The sequence below is a fragment of the Dysidea avara genome, chromosome 10 (genome assembly GCF_963678975.1).
Source record: "Dysidea avara chromosome 10, odDysAvar1.4, whole genome shotgun sequence".
Taxonomy (NCBI): domain Eukaryota; kingdom Metazoa; phylum Porifera; class Demospongiae; order Dictyoceratida; family Dysideidae; genus Dysidea; species Dysidea avara.
Window position 1 is genome coordinate 1,728,504 of NC_089281.1, and position 22,006 is coordinate 1,750,509.

Here is a 22,006-nt window from a genome sequence, read left to right on the forward strand (position 1 = left end):
AGGTTGTGTTTCAATTGTTTGGGCAGTCACAGAGCAATGAATTGTAACTCTAAGAACCGGTGTAGATTGTGCCATAAGAAGCACCATACTACTTTATGTGGAATGGACAATCCACTTATCAGTGGTGCTACAACTGTAAGACAACATCACAACCCCCACAGACCAGCCAAGTTTCACCTCCTCTAACCAGTCAAGCTTCACAAGGTTCACTGAACCCTGCTTCAAACAGTTTTGTCCCCACACAACAACACATTAGTGAATACACAATAGCTACACAACCCCTGCTTGTTGTTAAGCATAACCCTCAGTGTCTATTGAAGACAGCCATTGCACTTGTTAGAGTTGGTAATAAACGCATTTCTGCAAATGTACTATTTGATGAAGGAGCACAAAGGTCCTTTGTTACTGAAACCTTAGCTGCTCAACTAGGTGCAAGCCCACATCACAAGGAGAGCTTAGCAATTTCATCATTTGGTGGATCAACCTCCCTTAACAATCAAGTCAGTTTGGTCAATTTTATCCTAGAAACAACTGAAGGTGACATCAAGATTTCGGCCTTAGTGGTTCCAAAAATTGCCGCACCCATCCAGAATTTTGTGAGGTCAGACTTGCACAACCTTCCTCATTTACGAGACTTAACACTGGCTCACCCAGTTAGTTCAGCAGAGAAGTTTGAGATTTCACTCTTGATTGGAGTAGACTATTACTGGGAGATTGTGGGAAACCATATAGTACGGGGAAGAGGTCCTACTGCTATGCAGTCAAAGTTGGGATACTTACTGTCAGGACCATTACCAATACAATCAGAATCAATTGCCGGATCACTTCACTCCTACACAATGCAAACATCTAACATTGAAGTTTCTGATTATCCAGACTCGATCATGAACGATTGTTTCCCCTCCTTCCCCAACCCCTCCACCAGACACAGCCGGTAAGCCTTCAGAATCATTTTTGCTCACATACCAAGAGAACTACATATCACGAGATACAGATGGGTCAGTATATTAGGGCATATCATACTATATAAGCATTGTTCTTATTATTAAGACACACGATAGTGTGTCGTGCGGCCCAAGAAGCCGGCGCGCCACACCGTGAGTTCAAGACACACGATAGTGTGTCGTGCGGCCCAAGAAGCCGGTGCACCACACCGTGAGTATATTAACAGGAAGAAAGAAAACGTCATTTTCACACTTTTGTATCTCGGTGATAGCTTATCCGATTGAAACCTAATTTGCTGCAGAGTTTCCCGCCAACTAGGGGAGTCTACATTCCAAATTTAAAGGAAATCACTCAAGCCATTTCCGAGATATGAGCGGCCAAAGTTAGGTTTTTTTTCTTCGTCTTTTCGCACACTTGCAAAACTTGCTATGAAACGCAAACTCGTGCTCCGATCGCCTTGAAATTTGGCACACAGAAAGGGAGTCCAAAGGCGCACCCTAGCATCAAATTTGGTGCAAATCCGATGAATGGTTCAGGAGTTATTACCGATTATTCACGTAAAACAAGATCGATTTGTTGTCACGCCTACAGGGTAAACCGCTTCATGGAATGAGTTGAAAATTGCTATGTAGATGGAGTAACTATCGTAGGAGTGCCTTTTGGTGGTTTGAAAGGAATCGAGATTAAGACCACGGAGATATGACACAAAACCCAACCTGTGTCTCAATTACGCGATCGATTTTTAGTAATAAAAAAGTATTAGTTTTTATGCCTACTAGGCAAACCGCTAAGAGCAATGAGCTGAAAATCGGTGTATAGCTGGAATAATCTTCATAGAAAGTCCTTGCAGTAGTATAGAAGAATTGGATTACAAACCACTGAGTTATGATTCGAAAGCCAACTCTGTGTAGCAAATGCGAGATCGAGATGCTCTAATAGAACAGTCACCCTAATAGAGCATTCAGCTAATTTATTTACTCCATTATAGAATTCTATTACATTACAAGTTATTCTGTAGGGACTTCAGTTGCAAACAGTTAATCTTATAGACAGTTCAGCAAGAAGCAAGTCACCCTGTGGAGAGTTAAGCTACAATTATATCACTGTAGAGATTCAGAACATAACAAGTCACACTGAAGAGAGTTCAGCTATAAACAAGTCATGCATCCTGTAGAGAGTTCACCTACAATTAAATCACTCTCTAGAGAATTCAGCTACACACAAGTCACTGTGCAGAGAGTTCAGCTACAAACAAATTATCCTGTAGAGAGATCAGCTACAAACAAAACACTTTGCAGAGAGTTCAGCTAGAAACAAATCAATCTTTAGAGTGATCAGTAACAAACAAATCAACTTGTAGAGAGATCAGCTAGAAACAAATCAACCTGCAGAGAGATCAGCTACAAACAAATCAGCTTGTAGAGAGATCAGTTACACACAAATCAACCTGTAGAGAGATAAGCTAGAAACAAATCACCCTGTAGAGAGTTCAGCTAAAACAAATCAACCTGCAGAGAGATCAGCTACAAACATATCACCTTATAGACAGTTCAGCTACAAACAAATTACCCTGTAGAGAGATCGACTACAAACAAATCAACTTGCAGAGAAATCAGCTACACACAAGTCAACTTGTAGAGAGATCAGCTAGAAACAAATCACCCTGTAGAGAGTTCAGCTACAAACAAATCAATGTGCAGAGAGATCAACTACAAACAAATCACCCTGTAGAGAGATCATCTAGAAACTAGACACAATGTAAGGAGTTCAGCTACAAGCAATACACCCTGTTGAGATTTCAGCTACAAACAAATCAACCTGTAGAGCGATCAGCTAGAAACAAATCACCCTGAAGAGAGGTCAGCTACAAAAAATCACCCTGTAGAGAGATCAGCTAGAAACAAATCACCCTGTAGAGACTTCAGCTACAAACAAATCAACCTGCAGAGAGATCAGCTACAAACAAATCACCCTGTAGAGAGTTCAGCTAAAACAAATCAACCTGCAGAGAGATCAGCTACAAACAAATCACCTTATAGACAGTTCAGCTACAAACAGATTACCCTGTAGAGAGATCGACTACAAACAAATCAACTTGCAGAGAGATCAGCTACAAAAAATCACACTGCTTGAAGGTTCTTAGTTTACTAATTTGTTAAGATGCCTTACTGTAGTTATACTGATAGTGAAGTGTCAGTAAACTTAAGTATATGGAACATAATTATTTTACTAAGTTTTAAACTCTCAGTGAAACATCAGTGAATGCAGGTTTACTGAAAAACTACTAAAATAACAAACAATTAACTGTTCCATATACTGGAGATATACCACTGTAGTAAACTAAGATACTTCAAGCAGTGTCACCCTGTAGAGAGATCAGCTAGAAACAAATCACCCTGTAGAGACTTCAGCTACAAACAAATCAACCTGCAGAGAGATCAGCTACAAACAAATCACCTTGTAGAGAGATCAGCTAGAAACTAGACACAATGTAAGGAGTTCAGCTACAAGCAAATCACCCTTTAGAGAGTTCAGCTACAAACAAATCAACCTGCAGAGAGATCAAATCACCTTATAGAGAGTTCAGCTACAAACAAATTGCCCTGTAGAGAGATCAGTTACAAACAAATCAACCTGCAGAGAGATCAGCTACACACAAATCAACTTGTAGAGAGATCATCTACAAACAAATCACCTTGTGGAGATCAGCTAGAAACTAGATACAATGTAAGGAGTTCAGCTACAAGCAAATCACCCTGTAGAGATTTCAGCTGCAAACAAATCACCCTGTAGAGAGATCAGCTAGAAACTAGACACAATGTAAAGAGTTCAGCTAGAAGAGGTCACCTTATAGAGAGTTCAGCTACAAAGAAACCATCATGTAGAGAGTTCAGCTGCAAACAAATCACTCTGTATAGAGTTCAGCTAGAAAAAGTCACCTTGTAGAGAGTTCAGCTACGAAGAAACTGCCATGTAGAGAGTTCAGCCTCAAACAAATTACCGTGTAGAGAATTCAACAACAAACAAATTGCCCTGTAGAGGGATCAGCTAGAAGAAGTTACCTTGTACAGAGTTCAGCTACAAAGAAACCATCATGTAGAAAGTTCAGCTACAAAGAAAGCACCATGTAGAGAGTTTAGCTGCAAACAAATCACCTGTAGAGAGTTCAGCTAGAAACAAATCACCCTGTAGAGAGATCAGCTAGAAGAGGTCACCTTGTAGAGAGTTCAGCTACAAAGAAACCATCCTGTATATAGTTCAGCTATATTTTAAGTCACCCAGTAGAGAGACCAGCTGCTAAAAAATATCCTGTGGGGAATAAGGGCATGTAATAAATATATGTATATAATTTGTATAATTACTAATAAAATCAAAAATAATTGAAGTATTAAAAATCTTCTATAAGTTCTTTTCTTCTTCCTTTGGTAAATAAAAAAACGCATGGGTTAAAAAAGCCCCAAAGCCAGCCATAGGCCGGCTTTGCAGTATACAAATACAAAAAGAAGTGATATCTAATCAAAAACAGCCAAGCTGTAAAAAAAGGTGCAGGCCCCAAAAAGAGCATGGTGAAAAAAGATGTGAAATCCAAGGTGGCGGCCAAGAAATGGCTGTGATGGTAGGTTAATGGTAAAAATTTTAATAACGACAATTCAGGTGAATTTTGTGCCACTTGGTCTTGGCACCAAATTCACCTGAATTGTCGTTATTAAAATTTTTACCATTAACCTACCATCACAGCCATTTCTTGGCCGCCACCTTGGATTTCACATCTTTTTTCACCATGCCCTTTTTGGGGGCCGCACCTTTTTTTACAACTTGGCTGTTTTTGATTAGATATATTTTAAAGCTATTACTGTGAAACCTCTCTAATTCAACACCTGTATCTAATCCAGAATATCTCTGTAATCTGACACCGTTTGCTGCACCAATGAAATATCACTTTGTCTGTTTGATATTGCTTGATAATCCAACACCCTGAACCTGAAACCCCTCTGAATATTTCTAGATCCACCACTAACAGCTATTTTTACTTTGACCAATGCTGTAATATATATCATATAAATAGCTACATATTCAAATTGTGACTGAATTTTATGGCAAGTGTGATACGTATGAAAACCGTGGAGTGTTAGTGCCTGACTTGATCTTACCATATAATTCTCACTTTAAAGCTTCTTCTTTTCATGATATAATTGTTGGGTTACATTGTGTGTAATAAACAACAATTGATGTCACTTTATCAGCTACATCATGATCAGTCATAACAAGTATGAAGCCATCATGAGAAACTATCATATGAATTTGTATAGTACTAGTACTTCTAATGTTAAACATAATCATCAGTGACAACGAGTCATTAAATTGGTATTCAATTTTTTATGCTTCTAGTACTAATGACAAATCATGTTGTTCATGGATAGTATATCAATGGCTTAATTAGTGTGTTTCTATTAAGAACAAAAACATTCATTTGTAGCTGCTTGTCACCATGCTTGTTAAAAATAAAGTAAATGGACACCCTTAGTTTTCTCTGTATGCATGCATGTCTGTGTAACAGTTAGAACATATGTACCTTATATAAGACTGAGTAGTAGCATGGTTCTTAAAAGATTGCTAATCTGGATGTCATACATTGTTCTTCATAGTATTTTCACATTGTATTGTGATTTTAAGAAGTTATTGAAATATTGTATCAGTGTAATTCTCATTGTAAGCAAGTAAAAGCAACAGAATTTTATTCTGATAAGTAGTATACTGCCTGACTTAACTACTAAATCCTTAGTGTGTCAGTCACATTTTGATAGTAGCCACTAGCTACATTCAGTGTACAAATGAAGCATGCCAGATACATCAAATAGGTCCCAAAAGTGAAAAAAAGTCATGACCTAGGCGGGGATTGAACCCAGGTTGGTTATGCTAAGGGAGGTTCACAAATTGCCACAGTTGTTTATTTGTGGTTTTGACAGGAATGTTACTCAACTTTTCAGTGATCCTTCCCTACACCAGTGCCTTCATCGTCCTATAAAGAGTGAACAAAAGCACGTATTGATTTGCTACAACAACACTCGAGTTTCCAGACGATGGGCATATAATTTTGCAAAAGTCCCACGTCGATATATGCTTTGCATGCCAAGATATGATGAGCTAAAAGTCGTGTTCTAAAAAGGTGTGCACAAAAAGGTACTGAGTAGAAAGAAAAAAATATATGCCAACACGTGGATTCGAACCCACAACCTCTTACATGCTAGTCAGCGCTTCTACCACTTGAACAGTATGTGCTGTGGTTTTCAAAGGAATGTTGCTCAAGTTTTCTCTACACCTTTGCCTTCTACGCGCTGTAGAGAATGAACGGAAGCACGCGTGAACTGGTGATAACAATCTTAGAGTAGCTGGATGATGAGTGCTTCAATATCAGCACAGATTATGTTGGTTCGCGCCTAGTTTGGTGAGTAAGCAGTGTGATGGTCGGTTGGACGGACAGCATTTTAGCTTTATATAATAATAGATTGTTTGTTCAAAACTTTGGCAAAAGGCCACCTTGCTGTATATAGTGACTTCATGCATACTTAGGTCTACATTTTGTACTTCACATAATGTACATGTGGTCAGTGCTCGAATTGTAAATTTATATGAAGGTATACTATCAAGGGAAGACCCAGGATTTTGCTAAGGGGAAGGGGGGCAACAGGTAGAAGTCATTCCACAGTGTGCAAAAGCACACTCTGCGAAATGTGAAGCATGAGTTTTGTAGGGGAGGTTTGGGGGCATGCTCCCCCAGGAAATTTTGAAAAATTAACATTCTGATATTGAATTTGGTGGCAATATTGACTGAACTTTGTCAATAGTTCAACACTGGAAGTATGAATACTAACAGTATAGCTACTGAGCTAGAAAGCAAAATTATAGCTATAGTGTAAAGGCCTAGGCTGCTCCCCATAGAAATTTTGAAAAATTAACATTCTGAGATTATATTTTGGTGGCTATCTTGGCTGAAATTTGTTGAGTTCAACACTGGAAGAAGTATGAATGCTAATAGTAGCTATATACTGAGCTACATAACAGAATTGGTTAGTATAGTATATCAATAAAATTTTAAATTAATTAACTTTTTGAGATTGAATTTGGTAGTGATTTTGAATAAATGTTTATGAAATTATAGCTAATTCAATGCAGTATAAGGAAATTTTGAAAAATTTTACTTTTTGGGAATGATATTGATAGTAATTTTGACTGCCATTCACGAAAAACATGAATACTCTTTGCAGCATCTAGCTAAACCTAAAGATAATAATTACCTCTTTACAACCCAATTTATGATTTAGACAAATAAGCCAAGGTGGGAAAGTTTTTATCCATCTACATTTCCGGCTCCAACTAAGTAAATGTGTCACTGTTAATTGGTACTTACTCTGTACATACACTACCATCATTATATGACTCTTTTTTACTGCTTTAATTTGCTACCTTTCATCATCATCAGCTGATTCATCACCAATTACTTCCTTGGTAGACACATGCGGTCTACAGTAGAGGGGTAGATAATATAGTTCTACATATAAATCTGGCTATAGGAGATTGCTTACTTGCAAAATCAACTATCACTTGTTTAATTCTAATTAATGCACACCTCACTAAAGGAATTTTTGAGGATAGTGGGATTAGCTTCCTCTGGGGGATCAATTGGCTCGAGAATCATGTTACACCAAGTAAGAATATGTATTACTATGTACTAACTAATGTTTCATGGATGTTCTTAGCTGAGGAGTACTGTAGCTACCTTATACTTAGCTAGGCTATCAAGGTATACTAATTTACAAAAATTGTTATCAAGGTATACTTTGTATACCCCCGTATACCCTCAATTCGAGTACTGCATGTGGTTGCTTAGTGTGCAATACATACAAGTGTGTTGCAATGGAATTGATAAACAGCACATCACAGCAGACATAAAAAAAAATGAAACCATCCACTTCTGTATAATTATCAAGTTTCATTGGGGAATATCACCCGGTACATTGTTAGAATTTGACACCACAAACATTAAACTTGGTAGCATGGCAACCAGGAGACAAACTGTCTAACAATCTTACCTAACACATTAGACAGGCTGCATTCCATTATGTACACTAAAGTGTCAACAAACAAGACAATATAGAACCTATAGAACCATTTTTCCTTCCTTTCCAAACACAACTGTTGTATTGCAAGTCTTAATACAATGGATGGTGCCTCTTAATTACAAGTACAATTAATTAGTACCACCATATCACCATCAAAATCCATATTGGTACAGAACACTAATACTATGCATTTTGTAGCATTGTACAGCATAGCATTATTACATTAGAGTACTATATAGCAACTGTATAATTATAGCTAGCTACATCCTATGGCTACTGTATTACCTCAAATTATGCCAATCTCATCACCACTGTATTAGTCACCAGAGTAGATAACATCATAGCCACAATAAATGCCTGTTTCAAGTATTCATAGTTTTAACAGACACCAGCCTTTGGTGTGACAATGCATGTGCGACACACAACCATGCACACACCATCAATTTTGTGTGGCAATAATTTTTTATAATTATTTATATGATGTGTAGACTCAGTAGTATGCCACGCATCATGGTGTGGTGATGCTAAAACATGGAGTTTGTGTACCCACATGTGGAACAAGTTAATTTGCTTTACCCATGCAGAATAACATGTGACAATGTGCAAAAATGTTGCAAGTGTCAGTATGTGAAGTAAAGTGGTAGTTTGTGATATCATAAATGCACAACTTAGCTATATTCAATCATATATCAATTCTACAAATCCCCTGAGTGGTGTATTATTGTACATATCTAAATCTTATGATTGTGTACATTAGTTGTTAAGAATCCCTACCTAGTTTTATAACTATGTAATCTCACCTATACACACTATCTCCAAGGAATACATACATATACAACTGTAACAATAGAAATAGTTGGCCTCTTCCATTCATAATCAACAAGCCATTACTTAACAATTAATTATAGATTACATATGTAGTAATCACTCATGATCAATGCTTTATTTATTACGCAGCTTGTTGGCAATGACGATGTTATGAGAGCACTTTTTAAAAATGAAGGGTGCAATGTAGCTAATACACATGTGGGGGCTTCAGAAGTGTTTATTATTAATGATGCAGTGCATTCCTTACACAGCAACACAATGTAGTACTCTGTGACTGACACAATAGGAGATGTATGGTTTAGTCAGGTAGTATAACACTTCACTATATTCTTATCAGAATTTACAATTAGAATTAAACTGAAAGATAGTTCAGTAATATTCTAATACAATGCAAAAACACTATGTAGACCAATGCATGACCAATCTTTTACATAGGCATTGCATCTAAAGAAAGAATAACCGCCCTAGAATGACACATTACTTAAAATGCATGGCTTCAAAATAGTTGATAAAATACAAAGCAAAGAACGTATTACTCACTCTTAAAAGGTATTATTCTGACTGTAACACAGACATGCATACAGGGATGAGTACACCAAGGATGTCTATCTTTACTCCAATCACTTTAACCATATATGCATAACAAGCATGGTGACAAATTACAGATCTAGAGATGAATAAACCTTTTGTTCTTGATAGAAACACAAAAGCTATTGATCATATACCCATTCACATTTTGTCATTTGAACAAAAGAGACTATATTATTATTTATACCAATTTAATGACTCATTGTACATACATTATTATTGTAATATCACTGATGATTATAAAAGGACTATGGATTCTCATGATGGCTTCATATTTGTAATGACTAATGTAACTGATAAGGTGACATCACTTGTTGTTTATCACACACAATGTAACTTAACAATATATCATTGACATGATGAAAAGAAGAAGCTTTAAAGTGAGAATTATATGGTAAGATCAAGTCAGGCACTAACACTCCATGGTTTTCATATGTATATACACTTGCCGTAAAATTCTGTCACAATTTGAATATGTACTAGACATATTAAAAATTTAAAATTTAAAATAAGAAATATAGGGATCGCTGAAAAAAGCCACGAAACAAGAAGGGATTGCTGGGGTGGTAATGTAAACCACAAATTCCTATTTTGACTTTTTATACTCAAATGGAGCATTTATAGAGAGTCAAAATAGGGATTTGTGGTTTACATTACCACCCCAGCGATCCCTTCTTGTTTCGTGGCTTTTTTCAGCGATCCCTATTTCTTATTTTAAATTTTTAATATGTCTAGTTTGTGTACTTTTTCCAAATCCATATATGGATTATAAGTTAATTGGCACATTAGTGTAGTAAGCTAACAAAGATTCCTTGGTTTAAAAGGCTAACTCATTAGATATGTTAATGCAATATTAATTTTGTAATCTATGATAAAGACTGTATTTTCATCCTGATTCATTTGTACACACACATAATATAAGGCAGGATACATTAATTCCTAGTCTATACTCAGTGTTTGAGCCATCATCGTCACACTTGGTACCATTGCTGAAAACACACTGCTATATGAGCTAGCTACCTGTCAGAAGAATTACTGATTGTGCACCTATCATACAGGAGACAGTGTTGATGATGGAACAGAAGATTTGAAGAAGAACAAGATGTCTTAGGTGTTTATTCTAACAGAAGGACAAGAATGAAACTCTATGATACAAGTTATAAGAATGGTAACTGTTAGTGTTATAATTCCTGTAAAGTCCAATTTTTTTTTCATAAATTTTCACGTGATATAACGATGCATACATTAAGCACGTACATTACAGGTGTAGAGTTGTCTAGCAGAATAGGTAGTGAAGAGATAGCTATACATTGTAGCTGTAGTGCTATTATTGTAGCGATGACGCTTTACAACACCTTTGTATAAATGCACGTATGAACAGGGCTGAATACAGCAGCAACATTGACAGTTGGTATTAATCAAGCTAAATAGGAGATGGCTAGGCTTGGCTGAAAAGTCTTCCTATGCCAGTGTCTGCATGTACAAATCACAATGTCACTACCAGGGGCCAGTGGCATAGCCAGTCTTACATGATTACCAGGGATTTGGCAGTCATTACCCATACATGCAGGAGTACTTTAAACTAGCATATTGAGTTCCAATTGCCAGGACTTAGACTGGGCTCTAGCCCTGGAAAGCCTAGGTGTAGCCTGCTAGCAACAGTGTGTCACAAAGTGGAACACCATAGGTATAGTCAGCAAAGTCTGGTTAGCATGCATGTGGTCATGGCTAAATGTTTGCAACTGTCAATGTCACTAGCTGATCGGAGAGTGTGCTAGAATACGTGTGCTTGCAATGATACAAAAATTACAAAGTTTGAAAGTTGAAACAATGGGTCAAATTTTATGTGTGAAAAAGGTACCTTTTCGCAAATCCGGTCACATTTTATTTGCTTTGCTTGAAAGTTTCATATGTATTAAATATCGATAGTCATTTAAAATGACAAATGTGACCTGATTTAGGAAAATCTTTCTTTTTGGGCACATAAACAAGATTTAAAATAACACCAACATGAGACAGCTATGCTACATCTTAATCTTGCCAGTTCTGTAAACAGGCTTTGGTAGGCATTCAAAGCCCTCAGAAAAATATTGGATTGGCTTCAGACAATGATATTGGCTTGGAGTGGTTGGCAAAGTAAAAGGTGAGATTTACAGAAATAAAATTATATTTATATCTCTGTTAATCTTAACATTAATACATAACTGTCATTGGAGATACTCTAAAATGTTGTAACTTGTCATCATTCAATTACTGAATATTGTGGGCAGTAATTAGTAAGGATAGATGCATATAGTAATATTAATCAATGCTCAAAACTTTTTTTCATATATTTGGTAAATGAAATTCTATATATAGGTGGAGTTTACATTGGAGCAATCAACAACATTGTCCTACCACAAAGTGGATCACCAGTCACTGTTAAGTATCCAGTAACAACAACAGTTAATAGTGTTAACTGGTTCATGTACACTGATGAGACAAGTACAGTTAATGTGTTCACTGGTAACAACTTTGATGTTTCACTCCTGGAATATATTATTGTGAAGTAAATGAAAAGAGGTGTTTACAGGAGTAATAGTTTTACAGTGTATAAAATAGGTAAGTGTGTTAGTGCAAAGATTATAGCTATACTTTTTGATTGAAACTTGTGAGAGTAGCAATAGCTACAATGAAGCAGGCAATGATATTCCACCAATGAAGAGCAATATAAAACAGAGTATGTATTTATCATACTTCCTTTCCTGTAATGAAGAAGATTGTTGTAGTAGAAGTGCTGACATTTTGCCATAGAAATGTGTGTTAGAATGTATATAGATGACATTTAATAAATAGGGAATTTCTATATAGCTACAACTGATGTTGGATACCCTACATAAATTTTGGACACCTGGCTCTTGTGTACATGCCTGCTGTACATTCAATACAGAGTAAAGTTACTGGATAACTGGTATACACAGCATTCTACAATACAAGTGATGTGTGGTGTCTGTTTATTAGATATCTCTACTACTTTGCATGTGAATGCAGATTAAAAGGGCTGGCTTTGTGGAAGTAATATTCTGTATGAGAAAGAACAAAATTAATAATAACTATAAATTTTAGACTTATGAGAGCTTTTCAAGCCTGTTATATGTGTCACAATGCATGGATATTTCATTTCAGTCCATATTTAGCTAAAAGGGTGTTTGTGACACTTCATTAGTAAATCCATCTATGTCCAATGAGTGCATGGCCCTATCATAGGGGTGGCCATCTTTTGTGCAGGCATAAAGGGGTTAATAACAGTTTCTGACTCTATTTCTTTTTCATCTATTTTCCACTGATGCTTATGTACACACACGACTGTCAAACAGGCAAAATTTGCCATAACTATTGTTTTAAATTTTTAGCTACTCACAGTATAATTTTGTACAATACAGTATGTACAAATGACTTTAAAGCCATTCAATTGACCCACAAGGCATTTTGACAATTAGACTCTTTATGGTGTATGCTTTTGAGCTTTGTTTAAATTACTGTGCTCAAAATTATGCTTGAAATTTTACTGGAGAGCTGACTGTTTTATTGGAGTATATCAGTATTGCTTGACTCTTGTGCGTATATATATTCCAGTACGTAATTGCTATATTACAGCATCTCAGTGTAACTTCTATTAGCTGTAAATAATTAGCTGCCACAAAACAGGAAACATAACCTTTATGTAATAATATGTAATTTATTCATCATTAGTATAATATGCATCATGCATTTTAAATAAAATATTTTTTGCCTATTAATCTGGCATAATGCTTTTGATAATCCATTACTTCAAAACGTGTAAGAGTACGTATTACTGCTACTATTTCTGTTGTAATGTAGGTTTTAATAAAGACTTTACAGTGCATCCAGGCAATTTGACAGTATATGAGAATACAGAAAGATACACATTTAAATGGCATATTAACATGTTTGCTGAAATTTATGATCATTTGAGTCTGATGAGAATTGAGTGGGATGGTGCCATGAAAGATTCAGAAGAGTTTCAATTACAAGATAGTCAGTTCAGTTTTAGTCCATTACCAGGATACAGCATCTTTGTTAGAGATGCAAATGGTTCATCATTTGATTTGTTCCCTAACAGATATTGGTGTAGAGCAGTTTTCACATTACCAAATGGATCTGACATTACTGTTGCTACAAGTAAAATGGCTTTTCTACTAGATACAGAAGGTATTATATACAACAATGCAAATAATTGTGTTGTAATAACATGGGATATCATGAAAACATACATGTGACTGGGCCTTCGATAATAGAAATTTGCCTACTTTTTCAAAATTTTCAGACACACAACTATTTATGCCATTATGCTATGGCCACACAACTTCCAGCACTTGCTAATCATTTAATTGGCTTTATAATAAAAGTTACAGAATGCAGATATTCTATTCTAATACTGCATTATGACCTGTTATGAGAAAGGGTATAGTTTGTGCTCACACATCCTGTTTTCATATAGAAGAATAGTAAAGCACTTTTATAATACAGGAAACAACAGTTTATATTATATTACTAGAAAGTATAGCCTAATGATTATGAGCACCACAATAAATGATACAAACTCAATCATTAAACACTTTCCAACTATTAATAATACTGGTGGGTTCACATTCACCTAAGCCCCTGCCAACAACCATAATATCATAGATGTGAACATATGTTCACTCACAATGGTATCGAACAGTTTGCAAGCACGTTTGTGTGCCTGGACTGCCCATACTATAATATTATGAATAGGTTGTTTTTTAAGCCTAATAACGTACTCTTATCATAGTGGTTTTTTATGCAGTACTGGTGTTTAAAGGGTTTCACACATTTAAAACAGCTGACAAAAAGTATTAATAAAAAACAAGGAACATAAACTGACTGTAGGTACAGTGTTCCCTTGATTATCCAAACCTTAATTGATTATCCAAACAGTAGAATTGATTGCTCTATTAGAGTGTTTTGGTTAGATGTATGTTCTATTAGAGAGTATTTGAACAGGGCTCTGTATATGTGACTGGGTTTGACAAAACCAGGCTTCCACACACGTCCAGTTCTTTGACTTTAATCACTTGTAACTTGACAACTCAGTATGCTATTGACCTACAATTTTCACACAATGCTTTCATTGCATTATACAATAACAGGTCCAAATTTGAAACTGCTAGTATACTTCTGCATTGTCCTTTAAAGTCATAAATCTGGACAGTCACATATATAAAAGAATGGGCTTTGATTATCAGGACTCTTAGATTATCTGAACATGTCTTGTTCCCAAGGGAGAGGCTGAAAGCCTGTACAGTACAGAGTCAGAAACAATCCCTATTATGATGTACATGTGTATATAAGTGTGTGTCTCAATACCTTGGGACACTTACAGATGCAAAGTAGGGATACATCAATTTTGCTGGAATAGTGTTTTGCAGCAATAGGTGTAGACAAAAGCAAAGGAGTAACATAAGACAGCTGTGCTTGAGAAATTTAAAGCAAATTAGAAATTACAATTACACAGTAGCTAGTTACATTGACATAAGCACAGTAGCACACAACCCTCCCATATAAGACTGTCAGGCTTCACACTCTGTAAGTTGTTTATGACATGGATACCATATGGGAGGGTTGTTGATGATATGTGGTTAGACCACAAAATATTTTTAAATGGTAGGGTTGTAATAAACACCCCACCCAACCTTTTTTTGCGTGTGAAAAGCAGCCATGATATCAACGCTACCATTTATCTTCCACTTATAATGGACAAACAAAGCACATATCAAAACATGCTATTGGGATTTGTAAAGTCAAAATGGCAAAAATGGTAAAATCAAATTTACAGCCAGTAATCATTTTATCAGCAATATTGTACATTACCAGTGTCCTTTGTTTGTTTTCCACCCTTAGATCATGAAATAGACATGATTAAACTCTGATTTTTTCGAATGTCTCAGGATGGATGGATCACTTTTTCAGTTTCTCCCATACAAACTCCATACATTTTACATCATTTTGTATATTCAATAATTGCAAGTACTAGACACGATCAAATACCATAAAACTTGATATCATTTAACTCCTTATGAATTGCTCTATCCGATTCCGGCCGAACAAAATTCGTAATCGTTATGGTGATGGCGTGATGCCGCTATTTAATTAGAACGCGAAATTCGTGTTTTGCTCTCCAATGGATTTTGTATTAATTGCGTAAGTTGCTATTTACCATCGTTTGTTGTAAATTTGCAAGCTGTAAACACTTTAGCTTCGAATAAATTTTTTTACCATCGGATAGAGGAGTGTTATGCGTGTGTAATGGCGGCCGAACAATTTTGATACCGCCTTCAGAACCAGAGTTATGTAACTTTAAACTAACTTACCTCCATAGGCTGCTGTACATTGATTTTACGCATAATAATATTTTACGGAAAATTGTAATGTATGGGTTAATTTGACACGAGTTTTGATATGACTCACTGTGATGGCTAGAAAGAAGAATAAACTGGATGCGTGCTTAAACGGTTTCTCGTAGCGAAGATGGGCAGCTCACTAGAGACCCTATTATGGCGATCTTGTAAGGTAAAAGAGTGCTGCACAACTTCAATCTGCCATCTATTAACGTTATAAAGACTATAGTCGAACAATACGCATCCCTGAGCACACAAGATTCCGTAATTTTGTTCTTCTACGGCTTCTTCCGTATACGGAACAGCAGGCAATGGCGAAGAAGAACTTAGAAATTTATCGAGGTGGAGGCCGGTTAGCGATCTGTGGAGTACGGGTTAATTAATGGGTCATGGAAACGCGGAAGGACCCAGTGAGTAAGGCTGTGTAGTTTTTAGCTATCACGAAAAAAATGGAAGCCTTGGGTTGTACACGAGTGAAACATAATAATAATAATATTATGAATAATAATATGAACAATTCGCGTAAAATTCGCAATTTTTGAATGTTTCTAAATCTCGTCTAGACCATTTTTACTGCTATATCACCATTTGTCTGAGTTCAGTGTTTGATAATAAGCCATCTGAGTGTTGTTTTGTGCTCGAGTCTGCTTTCTAAGGCTGGTTTTAGGCGACTGCTCTATTAGGATTTTCAAAAATTCCACTGTGATCCCTATTATGAACCCACTAACGTGGTTCATGATAACTATGTATTTATATGATATATTATAGCATTCTGGCATGTCATGTCAAAGTAAAAATACCTGTGGCAGTAGTACTAATTGTGTATTTGTACATCCACTATAACTGTCAATTACTGTGTCAAAATTTTATTCTGTTTTCAGCTGTATGTTCTACTCTTTACAAATGAAGTACAGCTGAAAAGTGCCACTACAATCAATCCACTTACTCTCAAATATATGTAAGAGGTGCAATACGTCCATTATAAGTGTGATATCTCAAATATAAATGATGCGATACAAAATTATGGATACTTTATCCCATTATAAGTTCTGCAGAGGTTGCTAGTTATGAAACAGCGTGCAAAGGAAAGAGAGAAATCATTTTGTTAAATCTTGACATGCACACAGTTTGTGTGATTGAAATAGAACATAAAACAAGCCATGCAGCACAAGAAGCCATTGATGTTTGGATCTCAGCAAAATTAAAAAATAAAGGAATCAATTGCAATCCTGTAGTGTTTGGTAGAAAGATATCAGTCAGTTAGTCTGGTACACTAAACCACGATGTGCACAGTGCCCTTCCACATTAAGTTGCTTGCTGTTAATATCCTTGTATATAGGTACAGTATGTATGTAAGGTGCAACAGCAGTCTGTGTTCCACTATTGGGGCGGAATGTGTACTGCAAACCCTAAGGTTTTGCAGTACACATTTCTTAGCCATGTATGCACTGACTAGTGGATTGAGGATTCTACATTGATTTTTAAAAGCACAAAGCGAGAAGTTTTACTGGGATATGCTAAAAAGCCATTGTAACAAGTGGCTATATCTAGCAAATATGTATAATATTAAGAGTTGACATGTAGCTATGAATTTTGTAATGCATTGTGGGTTTTGGTATGTACATTCACCCACAATGTCTGCGCACATATTATGTGAACATTCCCTGCAAAACCTCTAACGTGCATGTTATTTCCTACCAATACAACTGGAAGACGAAACACAAATAAAATCTGCACTATACATAATTCCTCCCATGTTTGGTAATAAGCTGATCGGTCACCAGAGTAGTATATATTCATTGCTGGATATGCACAAGCAAGTGCAAGGAGAGTAATTCTGTTGTGTTAGTGTACTATAGCTATATTCCTGGACCAAGAATAATTAATGCTGGTCATTTCATTCTATGTGAATCACTACAGGATATTTGTATGCACTTATTAGTAACATGGGATTACGTTAGTTGACTAAAACACGTTGAGAACAATTTTTGATGTATACTGTCCAATGGTTTCATTGCACAGTGACAGAAACAAGGTAATGTTGGCCTATAGCCAAATGTAGTCTTACATCCCATATAGTTTGTGTGGTAATAAACCATCTGGTCATTGTTGTACATTCTGTGACCACTGCCCATGCAAATGTTGGCAGACCCACTGTGCACTATATGATGACAAATATTCTTCACATTCTAAATGCAACAAACTATATAGTTAACAGTCTGTTTGTACGAAGTTTGAAAATGCTATGGGAATACTTGATTTCCCTACACAGAGCTCTCAAAAGTGCTGGCAAAGGAAGGTGTTTATGGTTTGTTAAATAGCTGTACTGTCAACAATGACTAATACATTACCAAGCTGATCACACAAGATGGCTGACAAGATTAGTACATTATTTTTTAGCACACAACAATACGGTAATGTAATATTCCAAGTCAAAGGATCTGCAACTAGAAAAAAATCCTATACAAGATATCAAACGTTATATCTAGCAAGATACCAAACATGGCAATGATATCAAAAGCAAAATATTCAGAAAAGTTGGACCACAAGACGTTCAGTATTTGGAAATTCTTCAGAAGGTAAAATTTCACACCTCAAATCTCTATAAACTGTACAAGAGTCACAAGGACACAGGGCATAGCACACACAATGCTGCATATATGGAAGTATGTATACAAGAAATATACAAGATTTCAGATCGGAATTTCAACAACATTTCAAAGCTGTGTGAAATTTCAAAGAAGTTGCAGACCATTCATTCCAGGTGTTCACAGAAGTATTATGCATGGCACTCCCATCTGACATGCAAAAACTAAGCAAAATATTAGATAGCTAATTCTCTTGTTCAGACATTATGGTTTAGGACAACCACTGTTGAGCTTGGTGATGTATTTCATGATAAACTGAGTCACCCAGGGAGGAGGGCAACTGGGGCAGGTCTCAGCTTGTTTGAGGTGTGTACTGTTGGGCCCGTATTGCTTCTGGGCAGTCCTGATGGCAAACCTTTATCTGCATTGAGGTAGCCACAATGATCAGGATGAAAATTCTTAAAATACTCTATGAATACTGTATAGCTATACCTGTAGTAAACTTCTTTGTGATGCATTTATCATTCTTAGTAGTAGTCTCTGCTCTGTATATAAGCTCTGTGCAAGCGACTTCCAAGTGGTTGCTACACTGATAAGTAAAGCATACAGGACATCCAACTTGAGGACATCTGACACTCGGAGATACTGTACGACACGCTACATTATATATCGCACTATCCCTCGGCTTACGACGAAGTTAGATATATGGTCAGGAAACAGACGCAAAGATGTTTAAGCAGTCATCAAATTAGACCAGGTTAAACGTTCCATCCAAAAAGTTCTATTTAATTATCACCATATCACTCACGTGAGGATGTCATAACTAGGCAACGGTACTTTGAGGCAGCTGCTTCTGTTAACAACCGTTGAAGTTAAAAGTTTGTGTAGCCACGACTGGTGTAGCTACCTACGCAAAGAGCGAGGCTGGTAAAAGTCTGGTTGCTTCATGGCCGGTGGTGGTGAAAGACGGTCGGAGCTACGCCGGCATCGACTAATGAATACCAGCTGGGGTTTGTTCACTGTTTCCTGTAATTGTTTAACTGTTACCTTTGTAGGCAACTACGGACTTTATTTGTCGTCCATGTGCTGATGGCTCGTTTGTGCTAGTGCCTACTATGCCAAAGCCGATTATATGCCTAAGTCGAGTTGCCATTCACATTTGCTGGGCTCCGCTCATTCTCAACTTGAATTCACAGTCGGAACACTATAACTGATTTGGTGCAGTCATATAGACATTATTGAGGTATGTCCATATGTATGTACTGTACAATATATAAAATACTTATTGACGGAATTATACATTGCTGCTGAAGGATGTTTATTACTGACAACTGTGGTAAGAACAGTGGCATAGCCAAACCCGGGCAAGCCAGGGCATTGCCCGGGCATCAGACTTCTTTGCCCCACCATCAGCTCCTAGAGTAATTATAAAGACGTGGGCTGGATAGCTCGAGATTTTGCTAAAGTTACTTAACTAGTCACTGTACAAGAATAAGTATAGCACAACTTATACAACACTCACCGTGCCATTATCGCCGATGGTTTCCTTCTTTTTGGCTAAACAGAGATGGGGTTATCCAAGGGATTTTCCCTACGAGTAACTTGATTGTGCACAAGTAGAGGAGGCAATAAATAGAAGCAAGATCACGTGATTACAAAAAACCGCGCAGCATTCTCGTAAGGAGTGAAAGACAAAGAATGGACGGTTTACATTTGGATTAAGTGATCACGGTAGCTATTGGTGTGGTAAAAACTCGGGAGGCAAAGCAGTCTAGAGGTATTTGTGAAATTAGCACCCATCTATCCGTGTGGATACTGTTCAGTTCAAACGGTATGGAGTACTTGTTCAGTCAGCAATTCTTTTCTTTTTGTTTCCACTTTTCTAGGCTAGCAACTGTAGTGGCAGAGCATAGTCATCACGTGATAGAGCGCCTCGTGCTTTAATTCAAGAATCTTTGTAGTCTGGTATTAAGACACATGTAGCTAAATGTATGTAATATGTTAGAAGGCCAATAGCTAGCTAGGCGTTCGCTTCTATTAGTCATCTTGCATGCAGTAGTGTAGGATGATACATAATGCATTTTTTAAATGTTATATTGATGTCCATATGAAGATGGGCATGTGTACGTGTGCTGCATGGGAAATGGCTTGCCCACCCATTGCCCAGGCATGGCGAAAAGTCTGGCTACGCCACTGGGTAAGAACATTCTTTATTGGTTTCATTTGTTTACAGTATCATACTACCCTATAGACTTGCAACATTGGTTACAGAAATAGGAGAAACTGATGGTTTCAGTTCCCATGGTTACCGTTCATCTTCACATTATTGATTTCTGCTGGATTAACAAGACTTTGAAACCCTGGAACAATAATTGTAATTGATGATATTTCAAAATGTACATTTCTAATTGTAACAGTATTTAAATGGATACAGATCATACCACAATAACGGTGTGCGATACATGCATTAGGTAAAATGGTCAGTAATATGCACAGAGAATGGTGTGCTCGGTGCGAGGAGGCATATCATACACACTGGTGTGATATGCAGCCAACTGTTTTAACAGTGTAGTAATCAAGTTTGCCTGGCCTAATGTAATGTATGGTTAAGACAAAGTGTAATACATCTGTAACACCTGTGCACATACTGCACATTCCTCTGTCATATGTGATATGTAGGAGATGATAGTTTAGATTTACTCCATTGAGTAACTAAATGTGAACTATCATCTCCTACTAATGACATGCCCCACAAGAAGAAACATCACCTTAAAGGTTACAGCTATAATATTCTCAGTATGATTTTCACTACTTAGCCAACTTAAAAGTTTGAGGCAGTCGCATTATTCCACATCTTAGGGTGAATTGCTGCAGACATAAAAGTAGAATTGACTCAATCCTAAAGCAGACCCCATATTTCCTTCAAGAAGTCCTCTGCCTGGTGATAGTTAATACTGCCCATGATCATATATAAATTCATGTAGCTATACTGCTATCATCTACTGTAAGGTTATAGCCAGTTAGCATTGGAATCTGATGCAATGTAGGGATTTAGTTCATATTGATATAACGAAAGAGTGTTCATGATCAGTAATATTCGGCATTATTAAATAATGCAAATCTGAGTGCCTGCAAGGCCATGCATGGTGGGTGGCTAGCCACCCCATCCACCCCCTCTGGATTAGTGCCTGAGATGATATGTGTAGCTGTTTATTACAATGTGCGCATGGGTATTCCCAGATTAATAAAGAACTGACCAAGGGTCAGAATTAACAAATTAAATTCTGAGCTATATGCAGAAGTTGAAGATAAGACATGTTTTAATGACTGATATATTTTATATATTGTCCACCATCAGTGATTTCCGCCATGTTGCTATAGTTGTTTGTCATAATCAACACTAACAGGCTGGATGACAGATTCAACCAAACACTGCAGAGCCGATGATGCTTGTGAAGTTTATTGAGCATATAAAAACAGGGGCGGATCTAGGGGGTTTCTGAGGTTTCCAGAA

At 36.8% G+C, this 22,006-nt stretch overlaps 1 protein-coding gene across 6 annotated transcripts; it reads left to right on the forward strand.

The window, feature by feature from the left end:
* Positions 1-10,172: 10,172 nt before the first annotated feature.
* Positions 10,173-20,953, forward strand: LOC136267881 (uncharacterized). 6 transcript variants are annotated; one of them, XM_066063055.1, is made up of 5 exons: positions 10,173-11,625; positions 11,841-12,083; positions 13,344-13,694; positions 20,606-20,689; positions 20,744-20,953. In XM_066063055.1, exons 2-5 carry the CDS (start codon positions 12,035-12,037, stop codon positions 20,767-20,769), a joined length of 510 nt encoding a protein of 169 aa, XP_065919127.1. In that variant the 5' UTR covers positions 10,173-11,625; positions 11,841-12,034; the 3' UTR covers positions 20,770-20,953. The 6 variants fall into 6 exon arrangements, 2 of the variants coding, with proteins under 2 accessions (XP_065919127.1, XP_065919128.1); XM_066063056.1 differs by lacking the exons at positions 20,606-20,689; positions 20,744-20,953 and adding an exon at positions 15,408-17,048; XR_010706810.1 differs by lacking the exons at positions 10,173-11,625; positions 11,841-12,083; positions 13,344-13,694 and adding exons at positions 17,268-19,502; positions 19,548-19,735.
* Positions 20,954-22,006: the final 1,053 nt, after the last annotated feature.

What these genes read in the sequence shown, in the direction of transcription:
- LOC136267881 (XM_066063055.1), top strand. Translation starts at nt 12,035, where the DNA reads ATGAAAAGAGGTGTTTACAGGAGTAATAGTTTTACAGTGTATAAAATA. An exon ending in TTTTACAGTGTATAAAATAG is followed by an intron (nt 12,084 to 13,343) that starts GTAAGTGTGTTA and finishes GTTGTAATGTAG; the next exon opens with GTTTTAATAAAGACTTTACA. An exon ending in AAGTCTGGCTACGCCACTGG is followed by an intron (nt 20,690 to 20,743) that starts GTAAGAACATTC and finishes ACTACCCTATAG; the next exon opens with ACTTGCAACATTGGTTACAG.